This window comes from Ovis aries, chromosome 26 (genome assembly GCF_016772045.2).
Source record: "Ovis aries strain OAR_USU_Benz2616 breed Rambouillet chromosome 26, ARS-UI_Ramb_v3.0, whole genome shotgun sequence".
Classification (NCBI taxonomy): Eukaryota; Metazoa; Chordata; class Mammalia; order Artiodactyla; family Bovidae; genus Ovis; species Ovis aries.
This window is the reverse complement of record NC_056079.1, coordinates 22,758,996-22,778,990: the sequence shown is the minus strand read 5'-3', so window position 1 is coordinate 22,778,990 and position 19,995 is coordinate 22,758,996. Positions and strand designations below refer to the sequence as shown.

The window sequence follows — 19,995 nt, the reverse complement described above, 5'->3', positions numbered from 1 at the left end:
TATTTCCCTTTGCCGGCCCTTGTCACTCAGCTCTCAGTTTGAATATCACTTCTTCACAGAAGCATCCTTTGACATTCCAAGCTCAGTTTCTTCCCTTCAACCTTCATAGTATGTCATTCTCTGTTTTACAATCTTATCACCTTGTTTATCTACCATATATCAAGTTTATCCATCCACCATCTCTACCTATGTATGTATCATCTATCCACCTTTCACTCATTTCTATATCTAATCCTTTAATGTCTCCCTTTATTGGGACTCTATTGTATCACCAGAGTAGGGGTTTCGCCTGTCTTGTTCATTGATACATTCACCAGGCTTATAATAGCACCTGGCACTTAGAATATGCTCATAAATATTGTTTTATGGAAGAATAACTAGACTGACAGATATTAATATTTAACCAAGGGCTTCCCTTGTGGCTCAGCTGGTAAAGAATTTGCCTGCAATGCAGGAGACCTGGGTTCAATCCCTGGGTTGGGAAGATCGCCTGGAGAAGGGAAGGCTACCCACTCCAGTATTCTGGCCTAGAGAATTCCATGGACTGTATAGTCCACGGGGTCGCAAAGAGTTGGACACAACTGAGCAACTTGCACTTTCAAGGAGGCTCAACAACTCTACATTAGAAACTATAAGACATTGATGAAAGAAATTGAAGAAGACACAAATAATTGGAAAGCTATCTCATGCTCCTGAATTGGAAAAAATAAAATTGTGAAAAATATCATGCTACCCAAAGTGATGTATAGATTTAGTGCAATCCCTGTCAGAATGCCAATGACATTTTTCAGAGAAAAGGAAAAAAAAAATAATCCTAAAATTTGGATGGAACCACAAAAGACTGTGGATAGCCAAAGGAATCTTCAAAAATAATAACAAAGCTGGAGGCATCACATTCTCCTATTTCAAATTTTAGTACTACAGTAATCAAACAGTATGGTACTGGCACACAAACAGAGACAGAGATCAATGGAATAGCAATAGAGAGCCTAGAAATAAAAGCATGCATGTACAGTCAACTAACATTCAACAGTGGGGCTAAGAATACTCAATGGGGAAAAGCAGTCTTTTTAATAAATGATGTTGGGAAAATCAGATATTCACATGCAAATAAATTAAATCGGATCCCCGTCTTACACCACTCACAAAATTTAACTTCAAGTGAATTAAAGATGTAAATGTAAGACCTGAAACTGTAAAACTCCTATAAGAAAGCATAGAGAAAATGCTTCTTGACATTGGTCTTGGCAACAATTTTTTTTGGTATAACACCAAAAGCACAAGCGATAGAAGCGACAGTAAACAAATGGGACTATATCTGACTATATGGCTTCTGCACAGCAAAGGAAACAACAGAATTAAGATACAGCCTATAGAATTAGGAGAAAATATCTGTAAACCTAATATTAGATAAGGGGTTAACATACAAAATACATAAGGAACTTATACAACTTACTAGCAGAAAAAAAATCTGACTAAAAAATGAGCAGAGTGCCTGAGACATACATATAGGCAACAGGTACACGAAATGATGCGGAACATCACTAATTATCAGGGAAATGCAAATTAAAACCACAGTGAGATATCACTTCACACCTGTCAGAATGGCTATCATAAAAAAGACAAGAGATAATGAATGTTGATGAGAAGGTGGAAAAAAAGGGAATTCTAGTACACTGTTGGTGGGAATGTAAATGAATATAGTTACTATGGAAAACAGTATGGAGGTTCCTCAAAAGGTTAAAAAAAGAACTACATATAATCCAGCAATTCCATGTGTGGGTATACATCCAAAGGAAATGAAATCACTGTCTTGAAGACACATCTGCACCCTTCTGTTAATTGTTATATTATTCACAAAAGCCAAGACATGGAAACAACCAAAGTGTCTACTGATGGACAGATAAATGGATGCAGAGCATGTGATATATATAAATATATACAAACACACACAAAATGGAGTACTGTTTATCTACAGAAAAGAAAGAAATTCTGCCTCTTCTGACAACATGGAAGGGCCTAAAAGCATTATGTGAAATGAAATAAGAGAAATACAAATACTGTAGAAATCTCACTTCTGTGTGAAATCTAAAATAGGCCAAAACAGAAACAGGGTAGCGTGGTGGCTGCCAGGGGCTGGGAGATGGGGAAAGAGGGGACATGACGGTCAGAGGGTGCAAGTTTCCAGGTGTAAGATGTGTAAGTTCTGGGGATCTAATCTTCACTTTCGTGACAGTATTAACATCACTCTATTATATACTTGAAAGTTGCTAAGAGATTAGATATTAAGTGTTCTCACCACATACATACACACAGGCACACAACTGTAATTATACTAGTTGATGGATGTGTTAGCTAACCTTATTTGGTTATTATTTTGCAATTACAAACTGTATCAAATCATTACATTGTACACCTTAAATATTGTTATATGTCAACTATATCTCAATAAAGCTCCGAATAGAAATTTTAAAAGTGGAAAACAAAGAAAGTGTATAAAATACATACAAAAGAATAATAAATATGAAACAGGATACAACAGTCTTTAAGTATGTGTGTGTGTATAAACATATAACCCTAACCAAATTTCTCATTCCTGAGTGATTTCAGATTAAGGGCTACATTTTTTTTTTTTACATGGAAAAGACATTTTACCATAAGAGAAAAATAATGTATTAAAATTTCATATTGAATCAACATTAAATGATAATCATAAATAGCAGGTAATTTATAAACATCAAATGCATAATCTTAAGTAGCACGTAGTTTTTAAGCCATTTCTATTTGACATTTATGTTTACCAGAAACCATTTGCATTAATTTTCCTTCCTGTTTATGAATTAATTAGGTAAATAAGAGGATAACCTTGCACCTTTCTAACAATATAATAATTCTGAGGTAAAATAATAAATATTTTTAAAATCCACCACTAATTGTGCTTTTACCATTTATAGACAATACTGTACTGTTCCATGTTCACAAACATTTTGGAAGATATTATTATTATCACCTGATGGATGGTGAAGCCAAAGCTTAAAGCAAGTAACTTGACTAAGTTCACAGTCTGTGGCAGGACTGACATTAAACTCAGATCTGTCCAACCCTCACTTGTCCAACTCTATCAAGGCAGCCTTCATAAATGTTAGCTCTACCCTTATGAACCTATTTGCAGGGCAGGAAGAGAGACACAGACACAGAACAGCTGTGAGAACATGGTGGTGATGTGGGAGGATTGAACTGGGAGACTGGGGTTGATATATATACCCCACCATACAGGGGGAAGCTGCCATGTAGCACAGGAGCTCAACTTGGTGCTTTATGGTCACCTAAATGGGCAGGGCTGGGATGGGGTTTGGGAGGGAGGTCCAAGAGGGGGGTATACAAGTGCACACATAGCTGATTCACTTTGTTGTACAGCAGAAACTATACTCCAATAAAAATACCCTTATTTTATTTTTAAAGCCATTCTTTACTACTCCAGCTCATATTAACTCCCTTTATTATAGAGAATCTGCCTGCAATGTGGGAGACCTGGGTTTGATCCTGGGTTGCGAAGATCTCCTGGAGGAGGGTATGGCAACCCACTCCAGGATCCTTGCCTGGAGAATCCCCATGGACAGAGGAACCTGGCAGGCTACAGTCCACAGGGTTGCAAAGAGTCAGACATGACTGAGCGACTAAGCACACAGCACATTATATGTAGAACTCACTCTAACCTTTTCTTATAAATAATTTCAAACTGAGGTCACTGTTTCAGTGTATGTCTTCCCCTCTGCCCTAAACTGTGGATTCACAGTGGAGTATGAGGGTGTGTCAGAGGAGGCTTCTTCTCCGAATCTGGGACACAGCTCCTTGATGGACAGTCAAGGTCATAATCATCTGTTATAACCCACTTATTCCATGGCACAATTATCAAATGGAATGGAAATCGCATGTGGAAAAATTTTTGATGATGAGAGGATGTTAAAATTAGCTTTAAACACCAAGGAACAGAAATAAAGAAAAAGGGATGACTTAGAAAAACACAGAGACCAAAAAGAAATTTTGAGGGATTCAGGCTATGTCTTATTCATCTTTAGCCCAGTGTCTGGTGTGAGTGAAGACATGGGAGAAGGAAAATGAATTAACAAATACCAAATATGTAGTCTGTATCAGATCTTCTAATGCATTTACATATCTTCTTTCATTAACTCCTCCCAACCAGCCATTAAGTAGGAAACAATCTCTCCTGCTTTTATGTGAACTTGAAGTTGAGAAATTAAACACTTTTCTTATGTTCTCAGACATTCAGTTGCAGAGCTGGCATGTGAACGCAGGCCTGCAGACTCCAAAGTTTATGTTTCTATTGTATTATTGGGCTTAGTTCAATTATCTGCTGAATTAAAAACTCAGAAACACATTTTTATTTACAGAATCAACCACTGCTCAGCGAGGATGGTGATGGTCCATGAGACAGTGCATGTGATATAAAATCCAGTTTACACTTGAAATGGAGAGAGAGGAAATCGTAGGCCAATCTAATCATCACCCACCTTAGCTCTTGTTTTGTATTGTCTTTACCTTCCAACAAAGAACCACATGTAGCAGGTAAGGGCTGTTTTGCTCTCTGAGCTGGAGATAATAATATGGAGTTTTATTTAGCAGAAATCTGTGCTGTGCTTTTTTTTCCCTAAATACCTAGTACTGAGGAAAGGTCAATATAGAAGGAAAAGAAGAACCAATAAAGAGATAGGCAGAGATTAGCAATTCACAACAGAAAACTTTAAAAGAGTATCCCACATGTACATTAATGGCAAAAAAGTACTGAGAAGCCTCTCCTATTGAAAAGTAGGGCTTTACATTTATTGAAAATGATGAAAATGAGCACAAAGTGAAATGGTGAAAATGAGCATGAAGCTTCTCTGCACCTTTCATCTGTAAACAAGGTTAAAACACCCTTCTTGATGGTCTTCAGGAGGCTACTCTGGTTGTGTTTCCTTCACTTGGATGTCTGTCCTACTGAAGTATGTGTGAAACACTGTGGCACCAGGGGAGGAGTAAGTGATTCTGTCTGGGAAGACGTATGGAGAATTAGGGAAGACTTAAGGAAATGGCAACCCACTCCAGTACTATTGCCTGGAAAATCCCATGGATGGAGGAGCTTGGTAGGCTACAGTCCATGGGGTCGCAAAGAGTCGGACACGACTGAGTGACTTCCCTTCTCCTTCTCCCTTCTTCACTGTAAAGAAAACATCTGAGATGAATCCTGAAGCATAGGAAAAATTATCCAGAAGGTTACAAACAAAAAGAAAAATGTCATTTCTATTGGCTTTCTAGGTCTAGACTGAAGTATTTAATGTCATATTTTTTTTCATTTTTAAATTAAAATTGCTTTTTACTCAAGGTATCAGATTCCCATAATAGTCAGCTATGAAAAGAAGTATGGGATAGTGGTTGAATGACATGGCTCTTATACATACAATTACTAACTTTTCTATTCTTTTTACTCTGAACAATGTTATAAGGAAGGAATGTGTTAGCATACGTAATGCACACTATGTAATTCATTCATATATACTAAGGTTAGCTACTAGTTTAACTTGCTTATTTTCTGTGAAATATTCTGTACCACAGTCAGAATAAGTCTTGAATAACTTCATAATCAATAGTAGAACTACTATTTTGGTAGGTTCTCAAAAGGGGTCCGTGGCTTAATTACAAGTAAATTCTACCATCACGTTTGCTAGATATGCAAAAACTAAGCCATTTAATATGAACATAATATTAAATATGTGAAGTCTATAGACATTTTGGCATTTATGTCTTCTAAATTTTATCTTGGGTGTTAGACTCTCAAAAGAGAGTCTATCTTATATGAAATTAATGCACAGTAGAATAAAGTTTTCACCTCTGTCCTATTCATTATCTTTCGCTGAGTGAATTTTAGAGTGTTCTCAAGTTGATTTCAGGTAAATTCTTTCTTGTAATATGCTGAGTTAGTTCAATCAGCATTCATTCTTCCATCCATCCACGTGCCTACCCATCCATCCATCTACTTGCCCACTCATCTATCCATCCAATCATTCATCCATTCATCCACAGATACTTATTAACCATCTTCTATATTCAGTGTAAATTTGTGGGAATCTGGAAATAAAATGCTAAACAAGATGAACAGAGCATCGCTAAAGGTGTTTACAACATATCAGAGGAGACTGACAATGAGGGGACAACAGCAATGAAGAGAATTTGATCACTAGGAAGCAAAGTAACTCCCCAAAGTGACCCTCTTTCCTGTCCAATAATAACCATTTTCTTTTGAATCACACACGTCTCTGATGGACTCTGCGTGAAGCCTAGAATGATTTGAGTCATGTTTATGGAACACTATCAGGGTCACACGGGGGTAGATTGGGCCATCCAAGGTGTTTCATTCTCAAGAGGGCCTCTATAGGTGCAGGGACACATTCACATGTGGGAAGCGGGAGGTGGGAAGCTCACAGGGACTTGCCGCCGCAGGCTGGTTGGTGTGCTGGACGGAGAGGAGCTGGAGCTGAGGGCATTCTCAATGTCCTGATCGAGCTGGTCCAGCTTCATGATCAGCAGCACCATCGAGTCTAGTCGCGCCCTATCTCGATCTTCTCTTATTTCCTGAGGAACAGAACACGCCGTTACTGAATCTGAAAGGCCATTTCCTGGAAAGAATAAAAAGTTCCCTGTTCTTCAATGGGACACAAAGGACACAGTAATATGCAGTCTTCTATTTAAGGGGGCAGGAACGTTCTATTCTGTACCACCAGTGGACTGTTCACTGGGAAAATACCGACCTCCTGCCAAGAAGGCATTTTTACAGGAATATTAAATATATGTTTTCTAGACCAAGGCACAATGAAAAAGAGGCATAACATCTGTGATACTGATACATTTACTATTTTCAGATTATTCTTGGGAAAAAATCAGTTATACACACAAATCATTTATAACATACTAATAATTGTTTTCAGGTTTTAAGGATGCATACAAGATAATATTTTTGGATGCCTATTTCTGAGGATAGTAAAAAAAAATAGGAAAAGAATCAAATAAGGCAAGAAGTTTTGTTTTGTTTTTTTGTGTGACGCCACTTACTGCTTTTTCAAGCTATGTTATTGCCAATATTCATTTCCTTTTTTTAAATTTTATTTTTCTTTTTAATATAAATTTATTTATTTTAATTGGAGGCTAATTACTTTACAATATTGTAATGCTTAATAAGCCAATATTCATTTTCAACCTTCTTTCACCCAATTTTGAAAAAAAAAGCCTCTACAATCACATGAATTGTGATTACTTACTTTGAATTCTCTATAACATAGACATACATTTATGTAAATACTTTTTCTTATAAAAATAGTTAAGCTTCTCACTGACCATACAGAGTTATTTGCACATGACTGTTTACTATTCTTGTGTGTTCAAGTCATTAGCATTAGGAAACTTTAAAATGTCCTGTAATGTGCAAAGTATCAGGGTTGGGCAGAGTAAGGGTAAACAAAATAAAAAAGATAAAACATGAAAGCACTGTGAGTTTCCTTAGAAGCAAGACCTATTGAGAGGTGTCATGGACTCAGGACCAGCCCCTTTTGAGGTAAACGTCATTTGTGACTCATGTTGCCATTTTCTCATCTGTCTAAGATATTTACCTGGGTGAAATCAGCTTTGAAAGGACCGTCAGCAGTGACCTCAAAGGGAAACTCTACTGTGATGAAAGCCTGAAGGGTGTGGGTACCAGGGAGTAGTCAGGAGGTTTTGCTAAGGGGATGGATGAGTAGCGGCATGAGTGAGGTGACTGCTTGAATCAGATCTTTGATTTTGTTTTTGGACTTTTTCTTTTAATCACCCTAAATTCCCTAATCACCATTAGGGCAGACCCCAAAGAACAAGGACTAGGGTAATTGCATGGAGTCATCTAATGCCATAGGGGTCTCTGTACTTCAAACAGGCAAAGTAGACTGTTAATATCAACAAAAACTATTTTTCACAAGTCAAATAATTGGTTTATTAGATTAAGTTGGTCAAAAAATCATTAATTCAGCTACCATTAAGAAATTATTTGGGTAAGCTGAACCTGTACTTGGTTGAAAGTTTAATGTCAAACTGAAAGCCTTAGTCCTACTTCCATAAAGTCATTCATTTTGAGAATACATTAAGAATTTTTCTGAGTTATGTTAATTCCCTCAGAGTACTATACTGAATTATTTCTTCCGTTTCCTGCCATCATCTGTGTTGTCTAAAACAGTTAATGAGGCTTTGACAGAGAATTATAGAACTTTTGTGATCATAAAGTTTCATTGTGTTTAAAAAGGGCCAGGATATTTGCAAACAGATCTGAACGTTACCCTACATCATATTCCTCAATGCTACCGAACTTCGTGATATTTTTTTAAATGTTATTTATAGTAAAACACTGCTTATACTTTAAGAGTCCCAGAAATATTAAAAATTTTTAATTCTCTTTAAATAATACACAAAATGGAAGGATCTGCCTGAAGAGAAGACTCAAAATCTCCTTAATTACTCCCTCAATGTATTTGCTTATATAATTTCCTTCTCATTTAAACCAAACTTTCGTTTGTCAAGGTAATGTTCTTTGCATATCTCTGTGTTCACATATGCTTTTGTGTGATTGTCTTTCATTCACCAGTCATAACATCCTCAAGCATAAAGATGAGGTTTTACCACCAGGCAGACACAGAATCAAGTTTTACACTGCATAGGCAACACTTTTACAGGAATAAAAATATTAATGAAATCAATAGAAGCCAGTGAAATAACATTTCCTGGAGTGTTAGAAAATATGTCTTGATATTTTTCCAGCTACTAAGTTAACGTTGGATAAAACAGAACACCCTGAAGCTATCCTACCTATCAACAGTAGACTTAGAAACAATTTGTATTAACTGGATGCTGAGATTGTGCTTAAAAACTTTTTCAAGTCTATGGGCTGAGCATCGAATTATTTTAAATGACCTGCCAAAAGAATAAAATCAAGCAGCCTTGGTCTAAGATATTTCTTCAGAGAAATAAGCTTATTGCATTTCCCTTTCATTCATGGATGCTTCCTTGTTTATCATCTATTACAGCGTTCAGCCTGAAATGTAAAGTGTACAGACTAGCATCAAGCATTACACCTTAAGCATCACAAAATAGAGCTGGCTACAAATCAGATGCTTTGGATAAATCTTTTGTCCTTGTTGTTAAAAGCTCAAGTATGAATATTTTGCAAAGTTCTAACTTTTCATATGTCCATGGCTAAACTCCAGCAAATAGCTCATGTCTGAAAACAAAGCTGTGTGTTTGCAGATTCTGGCAAGGTTGAACTCTACAGCAGAGCTTTCATTTCATGCTGTCACTACAGGCCAGGGGAAGAGGAACTTCTTAATGAGCGAGGCTGCCTTAGTTCTATGTATTTCAGTAACTGAATCCCCTTAAATCAAAGCCAAGATGTGAAATTTTCTCCCCTCCCATCTTCCCTGCAGTCACAACTGTTCTGTGAAAGGGAACAAAACGTTCATCAGTGAATAAGAGAGAGAAAATCTCTGCTGTCTTCAATATTATAGTCAACATGAGAAGACATAAGGAAAGTAAAAAAAATTCGTATACATAGTTTCTGATAGGAACAAGGGTAAGAAGAAAATAGATAGGGTAATGAGGTATACAGTAACTGCAGGGGAAGTGTCCCATCTGGTGAAGTGTGGTCAGAGAAGAGCTTTCTGCCAAAGTGAGAGTAAATCATGATGAGGACGAAAAAAAAAATGAGGTAGAGGAGAGAAAGAGACAGATAGAAATGGAGAGAGAGAAAGAGAGAAATAAGGAAGGAAGGGAGGGTGTGAGGCGGGGAGGGAAGGGAGGAGGAGGAGAAGAGAGGGTAGTAGAACCCGGAAATCAGTGGCCCACGCGGGGTGGAGAGTGATGAGGACGCTGAGGTGAGAACAAGTTTGGTGAACAAGAGGAAGTGAAAAACAGTTAGGAAAGCCAAGAGAGGGAAAGTGAGTGGGAGAGTGAATGGGTGCTAGGACACAATGAGGCTGGCTATAAGCAGGAGCCAAGCTGTATTCTGTTACGAAGGTCACTGTAAGGAGGTCAATTTTATTCTTCGTGTAGTGGGGCCACGGGCAGGACATAAGCAAATGAGTTGTTTGCAAACTTTCAGAGTTCTTGCCACATTTTGACAACCAAACATTTTTGGAACCTCATCACATTTTACATCCAGCAATGCCACACAACTAATACAGGTGAAACAGCTTAGTTTATCCTAAGATGATCCAACCAGTCCATTCTGAAGGAGATCAGCCCTGGGATTTCTTTGGAAGGAATGATGCTAAAGCTGAAATTCCAGTACTTTGGCAACCTCATGCGAAGAGTTGACTCATTGGAAAAGACTCTGATGCTGGGAGGGATTGGGGGCAGGAGGAGAAGGGGATGACAGAGGATGAGATGGTTTGATGGCATCACCGACTTGATGGATGTGAGTCTGAGTGAACTCCGGGAGTTGGTGCTGGACAGGGAGGCCTGGCGTGCTTCGATTCATGGGGTCGCAAAGAGTCGAACACGACTGAGCGACTGAACTGAACTGAAGATGATTCTTCTAGTTCTAACCATAGTCCTTTTTTTCTGCTGAGGTCCCACGTTACAGTGATTATAAGGAAATAATAGAAATTTTAATAATCAAGTCCTATACATTTTGCGATCAAAGGGAAAAAGAAGTAACTGTTTAGGGATCCTGTTTCTTGGAAGTAGGGAGTGAGTGGGCAGTGATATGTCAGAAAACCTTTAGCAACTGGATCTCCAAATAAAAAGAAAGCCCTAATTTGCAGTGTGTGCCGACTTTTCTGTAGTGTAAATACATCCATGGCCAATTTCAAGCTCCCAGCTAGACATTACTGAATGCACTTTTGGTCTGTGGCGAGGTAATGCACAGGGGCTCCAACACACACACTAGGAGCGGCGACCAGTAGGACAGAGAATCATTCTTAGAATCTGACTTGAATGGAAATATTGACAATTAAACCAACAGCTGTAATGAAGGTGTAGTTAACATAATCATATACTGAAATAATGCATTTTATTTACTCTCCCTGATATTTGCTTCCATCGCCCAGGTAGAGTTCAGTATATATTGTAGGTTTAAATTTAATGACCTTCTAGAAGGTTCTCTTTTTTTCTGGTAGTGGCTCCTTTATCTACCTTCTTGGTATTATCCCTTATCTACGTTTGCAAAACTCCCTGAAATGTATTATCATGAGCATATCTATTTGTATTTTTACTTAAGTAAGTCAAATTCATTTCTTTAGGTTACTCATCATGTCCCTTGGGTACTTCATTCAACACCTGAGACTTCTGAAACCTACAGGTCCAGGACAGTGGTATTGGTACCAATGTTCTGACTTTGCAGATGAGGAAAGTGATTCCAGCGAGTTTTAGGTCCAGGTCACATTTCTGTTGGTAAATTGACAGGCCTAGAACTGGCTCTCGCTGTGCCTTGCCCTAGTCTCTTTCCACTTTGCCTTCCTTCCATGATTAGTTTAGTAATCATTTCCACATCATGCGTACTCTCTTTCAACTCCCACACCCTGGTTTATATTCTTTCTAACATATAGAAACTATGTTTTGGAAGAACGCCAATGACCACAATTTATTACAAGATATCTTTGAAGCATCTGGTCCAATTCTTTATGCTTTATTTAACAATCATTCAGGATATGTTTATTGAGCGTCTACTGCAGGCACTGCCTCATCTCCTAGGAAGCTACTGCTTTCATATTTTTACAGGGTAAGTTTTAGAAATGCTGTTGTTGTTCAGTTGCTAAGTCGTGTCTGACTCTTTGCAACCCCATGGACTGCAGCATGCCAGACCTCCCTGTCCCTAACTATCTCCCTGAGTTTGCCCAAGTTCGTGTTCATTGAGTTGGTGATCCCATCCAACCATCTCATCCTCTGCCATTTAGAAATGTTATGGAAACAGATTCTGCCTTCCTCTACCTTTTCAGTTTCTCCCTCCAGAACTAGACAGCCTAAGTAAAGCCTGTTCCATGAAATAGCCTTTCAAATATTTGAAAAACTATGTTGCACCCATTTTCTTTTTCATGGTAAATCATTCTCAGTTCCTTTAATTATTTCTGTTATATTGTTTATATATATATGAAAACATAATTATAATGTTTTCAAATCCTTATTAGTTCTGTTTACTCTTCTCCGGATATGACATAGTTCTATCAGTGACCCAACTAATGGTTGGTACCAAGGATTAAATATATTACTTTACATGTTTTCTGACCATGAAGACAGAGAAGGCAAGTATTTCTCCATGTTCTGTATACCCTCTTTAACACAGCCTAAGAATTAAGTGCCCGTTTAGAACATGAACAAGCTATTCTTAACGGGATAGTCTCAATCTGCTTTTTTAATGAGAAGGATTTTTTCGGCTGTGCGCTGACCTTGAGTCAACCATGTGATATATGTCTCTTTCTCCCAGTATGTGCCTGCGTCCTGCTAAGAACAGAAACATCCTGTTGTCTTGAGACTGTAACCAGCTGTTGTCAAGGTATAGATAATGTACGTAGCTGCTGTGGAACAGATTTCCAGTTGTTTCTTTTTCAAACACAAGTCAGTGTATACTTAGGCAAATTACGAGAAAAACCTCCTTTCAATTTGGTTTGTTGTCAAAACCTAAGATGGCCCAGCCATGCAGTGTTAATTGGGCAACTGGAGAGAGCTCCTTCTTTACTCCCTTGAGCTACTTAGTCCCTGGGCATTGAAGTCACTTTGATCACAATGGTATCAGGGGAGATAAACAGAGATTTTAGGAGATCATTCTCTACAGGGTCATAAACTGGAACCCTTTGAACGGGAGCTTCTATGACCCCTCTTTCCTCCCCTCTGAGGAAGATAATTCTGACCCTCTCTCTTTCTCCAAAGGCTCTTTATTGAGCAGCACAGAACACAGCACATGCGCAGGGAGCGGGGATGATGTGTAAGTTATTGGACATTTCACAGACGGGGCAAACATGAGGTCCAGAGCAAAGGGTGGCTCCCTTAGAGCTGCACAGCCTCTGTTTTCCTTATGCCAAGCATTTGGAAGGGAACCAAAAAATTCAGTGAAATACCCGGATGCTTCCAAATAGTAGATATTTGGCTCAGCAAATTCAGCACTGCCTGAATGTTCTGCTTGTCAATGAGTTGTGGCATCCCATAGACAGGCATAATAAATTAAAGGCTAGACCAGGAATAGAATTAAGACTTCCTGATTCACAAGCCAAGGTTCTGGCCTCTACACTGTCTTTGATTCCATACACATCTTACTGGCTATTCTAGGCTGCTAATACTCCTTGCTCACCCGTAAAAGAAAGAGACCTTTCAGCAACAAGCTTGGCTCAACTTCACTCTGAATTATTTGATCTAAAGCCAGCTGGACTAGTATGAAATCTCATATTAGTGTTATAAATTTCATTTGACAATAAATTCCTCATTCTAGACTTTCCTTTCTTAACATAATATCCTGCTTGAAGAATCAGAAAGTGATTAAATCTTTGTTTCATCAGAAGCAGTGAAGATTTTCATCTGAGTTGACTGGCAGAAGCTAAAAATAATGTAATTATTTTATGCCAGAATTTCTAGGCAAGTTTAATAAGTCAGCCTTAATTTTTATTCAGGTGCACTCTGAGATAAAATTTATGCAGACTGGTAATAAAGGTAAACAGAGGTAATAAAAAAACACAACTACTATCTCCCACTTGCCAGATATAATCTGTTCAACCACAAAATCTTTGTATGTTATCTTTAAGGAATAATAACATATGCTACTATCATTTTAATATTAGATGATAGAGAGAGATAAATATTACTCTCATTTAAAGTTACTACAAGGAATCTTTTAACTGGTATGTACATTATAGCATTATATTAAGTGTCTGTGTTCAGTTCAGTTCAGTTCAGTCGCTCAGTCCTGTCCAACTCTTTGCGACCCCATGAACCACAGCACACCAGGCCTCCCTGTCTATCACCAACTCTCAGAGTTTACTCAGACTCATGTCCATTGAGTTGGTCATGCCATCAAACCATCTCATCCTCTGTCGTCCCCTTCTCCTCCTGCCCTCAATCTTTCCCAGCATCAGGGTCTTTTCAAATGAGTCCACTCTTTGCATCAGGTGGCCAAAGTATTGGAGTTTCAGCTTCAGCATCAATCCTTCCAATGAACACTCAGGACTGATCTCCTTTAGGATGGACTGGTTGAATCTCCTTGCAGTCCAAGGGACTCTCAAGAGTCTTCTCCAATACCACAGTTTAAAAGCATCAATTCTTCAGTGCTCAGCTTTCTTTATAGTCCAATTCTCACATCCATACATGACTACTGGAAAAACCATGGCCTTGACTAGATGGACCTTAGTCAGCAAAGTAATGTCTTTGCTTTTGAATATGCTGTCTAGGTTGGTCATAACTTTTCTTCCAAGGAGTAAGTGTCTTTAAATTTCATGGCTGCAATCACCATCTGCAGTGATTTTGGAGCTCCCAAAAATAAAGTCTGACACTGTTTCCCCATCTATTTCCCATGAAGTGATGGGACCAGGTGCCATGATCTTAGTTTTCTGAATGTTGAGCTTTAAGCCAACTTTTTCAGCCTCCTCTTTCACTTTCATCAAGAGGCTTTTTAGTTCTTCACTTTCTGCCATAAGGGTGGTATCATCTGCATATCTGAGGTTATTGATATTTCTCCTGGCAATCTTGATTCCAGCTTGTGCTTTATCCAGCCAAGCATTTCGCATGATGTACTATGCATATAATTTAAATAAGCATGGTGACAATATACAGCCTTGACGTACTCGTTTTCCTATTTGGAACCAGTCTGTTGTTCCATGTCCAGTTCTAACTGTTGCTTCCTGACCTGCATACAGGTTTCTCTAGAGGCAGGTCAGGTGATCTAGTATTCCCATCTTCTTCAGAATTTTCCACAGTTTATTGTGATCCACACAGTCAAAGGTTTTCATAGTCAACAAAGCAGAAATAGATGTTTTTCTGGAACTCTCTTTGCCTTTTCAATGATCCAGTGGATGTTGGCAATTTGATCTCTGGTTCCTCTGCCTTTTCTAAAACTAGCTTGAACATCAGGAAGTTCATGGTTCACGTATTGCTGAAGCCTGGCTTGGATAATTTGTGCATTACTTTACTAGCATGTGAGATGAGTGCAATTGTGCAGTAGTTCACTCTCTATTAATCTCCCCTCCCATTTAAAAGGGATGTGAAAAAAACTGGTCACACATTTGCTCAATTTTTAAATTTCAGTGAGGCTTCAAATGGAGCATTTCTTAGCCTAGACTTTGCAAATTTCCTACACAGTCTCCTAAATTGTTTCAAAGGACATTTATGCAGCAGGTCCTAAGGAGTGCTTAGAAGTGGCAAGTGTGAACCAGGAGAGAGGTGTGTGGGCAGCAATTCCTCTCTATCCCAGGGGAATCTCAGGATGACTTCCTCCACTGGCTTTAAAGGTTCATTTTTGGTTGGGATATAATTTCTAGCTAAATAATTTGGTAAGCATTCTGTAACCAGTTTTCACTTTAAGTGCTAAAGCTTTAGATTGACATTCAAGGTCAATTAATGTATGTATTTATTTAGACACAAAATCCACCTTTATGGATTATTCTGTGTTCTGTGTCATCATGCCTACACGATAACCTGCAAATCCCTGTAGTTTTTGTTGTTGTTGTTTTGTTTACAATTCTCAGAAGCTCTTTGCCAGCTCAGATATTAAAGGATACAGGACTTATTCTGGTTTGAAAACATAAGGAAAACATCTACTTAACATTAAAATTCCATCAATTATTTCCAAGAGTATTACGATGATCTTTCCTTAGATGTAGGTAACAAAGAAAGGCATAGATAAAAATTTATTTCTTTTCCAGAAAAATACATGACTTAATTTAAAAGAAAAGTCCTGTATGGACCTAACTTCTGTCTACTTTTCTAATTTTACCTCTCAGCACTTCCTGATCCTGCCCAGTGTTCCTCAAATTCAATCATTCTGAGGACAACTGCATATTTCTTGATATTTTTCTTTAGGTAGACTTAACATCTCACAGTTAAAAATGCATTTCCAACCTAAATGGGAAGGAAATCTAACAAAGAGGGGATTTATGTATATGTATAACTGCTTCATTTTGCTGTACAGCAGAAGCTAACACAATACTGTATAGCAACTGTATTTCAATAAAAAAATTTTAATGTACTTTTAGGATCTGCATAGACATTTTTTTTTCAAATAAGATGTAGAGATAACAGATACATGAAAAGATGCTCAACATCACGAGTTATCAGAGAAACGCAAATCAAAAAAACATCAGATATCTCTTCACAGATAGTTGTCAGAATGGCTATTATGAAAAAGATAAGAAATAATAAGTGCTGGTGAGGATGTAGAGAAAAGGAAACCTTTGTTCACTATTGATGGGAATGTCAACTGGTACAGCCACTATGGAAAAATGTACAGAGGTTCCTCAAAAAATAAAGAAATTGATCCAGCCATTCCACTTCTAAGTATTTATCTGAAGAAAACAAAAATACTAACTGGAAAAGATAAACGTATCATTATATCCACTGCAGTGTTATTTAAATAGTTAAGATATGGAGGCAAGTGAAAAGTCCAATGATGGATGAATGAGTAAAGAAAATAGAGAAAACGAACAATGAACTATTATTCAGCCATAAATAAGAATGAAATCATGCCATTGGTGACAACATGAATGGACCCTGACAGTATTACACCAAGAGAAATAAATCAGACAGAGAAAGAAAACTACTATATGATCTCATTCAAATGTGGAATCTAAAACAAACAGGCAAACAAAAACAAAAACTGAACTCATAGATACAGAGAACAGATTGGTGCTTACTAGAGCTAGGCTTGTTGGGGATGTGGTGGGAAAAGGGGTGAAGGGGGCCAAAAAGTACGAACTTGCAGTTATAAGATAAAAGTCACGGAGTGTGCTTTATAACACTCTACAGTAGTAATACTGCACTGTGTATTTGAAAGTTACTAAGAGGAGATCGCAAAAGCTCTCATTACAAAAAATTGTAACTATGTGTAATGCTGAAAGTTAACTAGGCTTCGATGTAGTGATGAGTTAGCAATATATACAAAAGTCATATCATTACTATTTACACCTGATACTAATATGTTATATGTCAATCATATATATCTCAACTGAAACAATGAATTTGTAATATATAATGCTGCATAAAATAAAATAAAAATGTATTTTCTATAAAATGACAAAATTATTAAAATAAAAAATCCTTACACTATCTGATGTAACCTCACATAAACCATACTATATTTTAGGAAATACTGTACTAGAAGCACAGAACCTTTGGGTTCTCAAATATGCCATGTTCTTTCTCATTTGCAACTAAGATTACCAGATTTAGCCAACAAAAATTACATTTGAATTTCAGATAAACACAAAATATATATTTTTAGTAAAGTCCCAAATATTCAGTGAGATAGTACTGTATGGGATATACTTATTCTAAACATGTTTTGTTGTTTATTTGAAATTCAAATGTAATTGGGAATTCTGTATTTTATCTGACAACTCAATTTTTTTTGAGTTTTAAGCCTTTATTCGTTTATTTTTTAAGAGCAGTTTTAGATTCACAGCAAAATTGGAAGGAAGGTACAGATATGTCCCATATACCCTTTACCCTCCCTGCCCCTCCAACGCACATACACAAACATGAACACAGGCATGCGCACACAAAGCCTCCCTTATTGTTAACGTTCCCCACCAGATGGAACATTTGTTACAGCTGATGAACTTACATTGACACATCATACTCAAAGTCCGTAGTTTACTTCAGGATTCACGCTTGGTACTGTACACTCTGTGGGTTTGAATAACCATACAATGACATGCATCCATCAATATGGTACCTTACAGGGTGTTTTTACTGTCCTAAAAAATCGTCTGTGCTCTGTCTGCTCATCCCTCCCTCCCTCCCCTCACCCCTGCAATCACTGATCCTTTTACTGTCTCATTAGTTTTGCCTTTTCTAGAATGTTATTTTCTTGGAATTATACAGCATATAGCCTTTTCACATTGACTTCTTTCACTTAGTAATATGCATTTAAGATAGCTCATTTCTTTTCAGCGCTGAATAGGATTCCACTACTGAATGTACCAACGTTTGTTAATTCATTCATCCTCTGAAGAGGATCTGTTGGCAACTCTATTTTTGACTCAGTAATAATGCTCCTTTGGCTTAAAACACCTCTCCCTTGCCTGAGTATATCAGAGGAAACCCCTTGGTTTCAAATTCAACGTCACTCCAATGAAGAACTTTTTCATAAGGTTCTTTCCTTGAATGAATGAACATTAACTGCCTTTCAAGTTTAGTGATACAACTTCAAAGAATGGAAATATTTTCTCAGTATCTTATTCAGAGTAGTAAGTATATGAATATTATTCAGATAATAATCCCAAGTAAATCTAAGAATTGGCACTTTGTTTTCTCTTTAATAGCAAAATTAAATGTGAAAAATGCATAAGGCTACTCTCGTGGTATTTTTAGGATTACAAATTTACTTAAATTGTTACTGTTTGTACTAAATCTTCCATGAGAGAATAAATTTTTTGCCATCGTATATTTTATAACTATCAACATGTTATGTGTGTTTGTGGTTTTTCTGACATTAATGAAGAGCCCTCACATTGAAGAAGTATGGGAACTATTTATCTAACCCAATCCTCTCATTTTTTTTCCTATGTGATGATAACCTTGGCAAGTTAAGACTTTCCCAAGGCTACAGACTTAGTTAATGGCAGAATTGGAAACTCTGAGTCTCCTGATTCAACTCAGCTTTGCTTCCTATTACCCAATTAGTAACCACTAACACATTTAGTCCTTTAAGGCATTTTCTTCCATTCTAAAGGTAACCCAAAGGCTATATTGCCCATGCAAATTCACGTGCAGTGAGAGATCTGAGTTGAATATGTGTAGATTAAAAAGTAGACTTAGTCACGCCTTGACTGGCACCATCTTACTGCTATTAATCTAGAGATTTAGAAGATAAACCACCCCACTAATGATTTGTTCCTTTCTTCCCGTTCCTTCTCCCTTTGTCCCGCCTTTCTTCATTTTTCTCCCTTTCCTCCCCTCCTCTCCCTTTTCTCCCCCTTTCCCTTCTTTCTGTCCTCTCTACAACAAACTCTATCAGGAGTTCTTAAATATTAGCACACATCAACATCATCTGAAGAACTTCCTAAACACAGAGAACTAGTGACTTGTAGGTGTCTGACAGAGACAGAACATTGCATTTTTAGTAAGTTCCCAGCTATTGCTACTGCTGCTGGGAGCCACACCTTGAGAACCTCTGAACCTGGCAGGCTACAGTCCATAGAGTCGCACAGAGTCAGACATGACCGAAACTACTTAGCACACACATGAACCCACACACAGGAGAGCAATAGTCAGCAGTGGCTGATTATAAGGATTCTTGAAGAGCTTTGAAAACTTTGACATGCTAAGGCTCCACTGACCAAATTCTGATTCAGTTGGTGTAGCACAGGACCATGCTAGTGTGTTGTGAAAGTTCCTCAGATGTGAACACTGAAATATGTTACAGAGAGAGCCATTTCTATGGCTTCAAACAAAAATGAGAATAAAAATTAGATTCTGACCTGGAGTAATTCCACAAGAAATCCATTAATTCCCTATGGTAATAGTTCAATGGCAACTATACACCAAAAATGTCATAAAGGCATTCATAATATCAATAACCTCAGATATGCAGATGACACCACCCTTATGGCAGAAAGTGAGGAGGAACTAAAAAGCCTCTTGATGAAAGTGAAAGTAGAGAGTGAAAAAGTTGGCTTAAAGCTCAACATTCAGAAAACGAAGATCCTGGCATCTGGTCCCATCACTTCATGGGAAATAGATGGGGAAAGAGTGGAAACAGTGTCAGACTTTATTTTTGGGGTCTCC

General features: G+C 37.7%; 1 protein-coding gene across 5 annotated transcripts in view; it reads right to left on the bottom strand.

The window, feature by feature from the left end:
* DLC1 (DLC1 Rho GTPase activating protein) overlaps positions 1 to 19,995 on the bottom strand; it is a 519,553-nt gene that overhangs the window by 308,579 nt on the left and 190,979 nt on the right. For all 5 annotated transcript variants that reach the window (XM_012105836.3, XM_042241334.1, XM_060406932.1 and 2 more), the window contains exon 3: positions 6,481 to 6,630. In XM_012105836.3, coding sequence (XP_011961226.2) covers positions 6,481 to 6,630 — 150 coding nt within the window. The remainder of the gene's footprint in view (positions 1 to 6,480; positions 6,631 to 19,995) is intronic.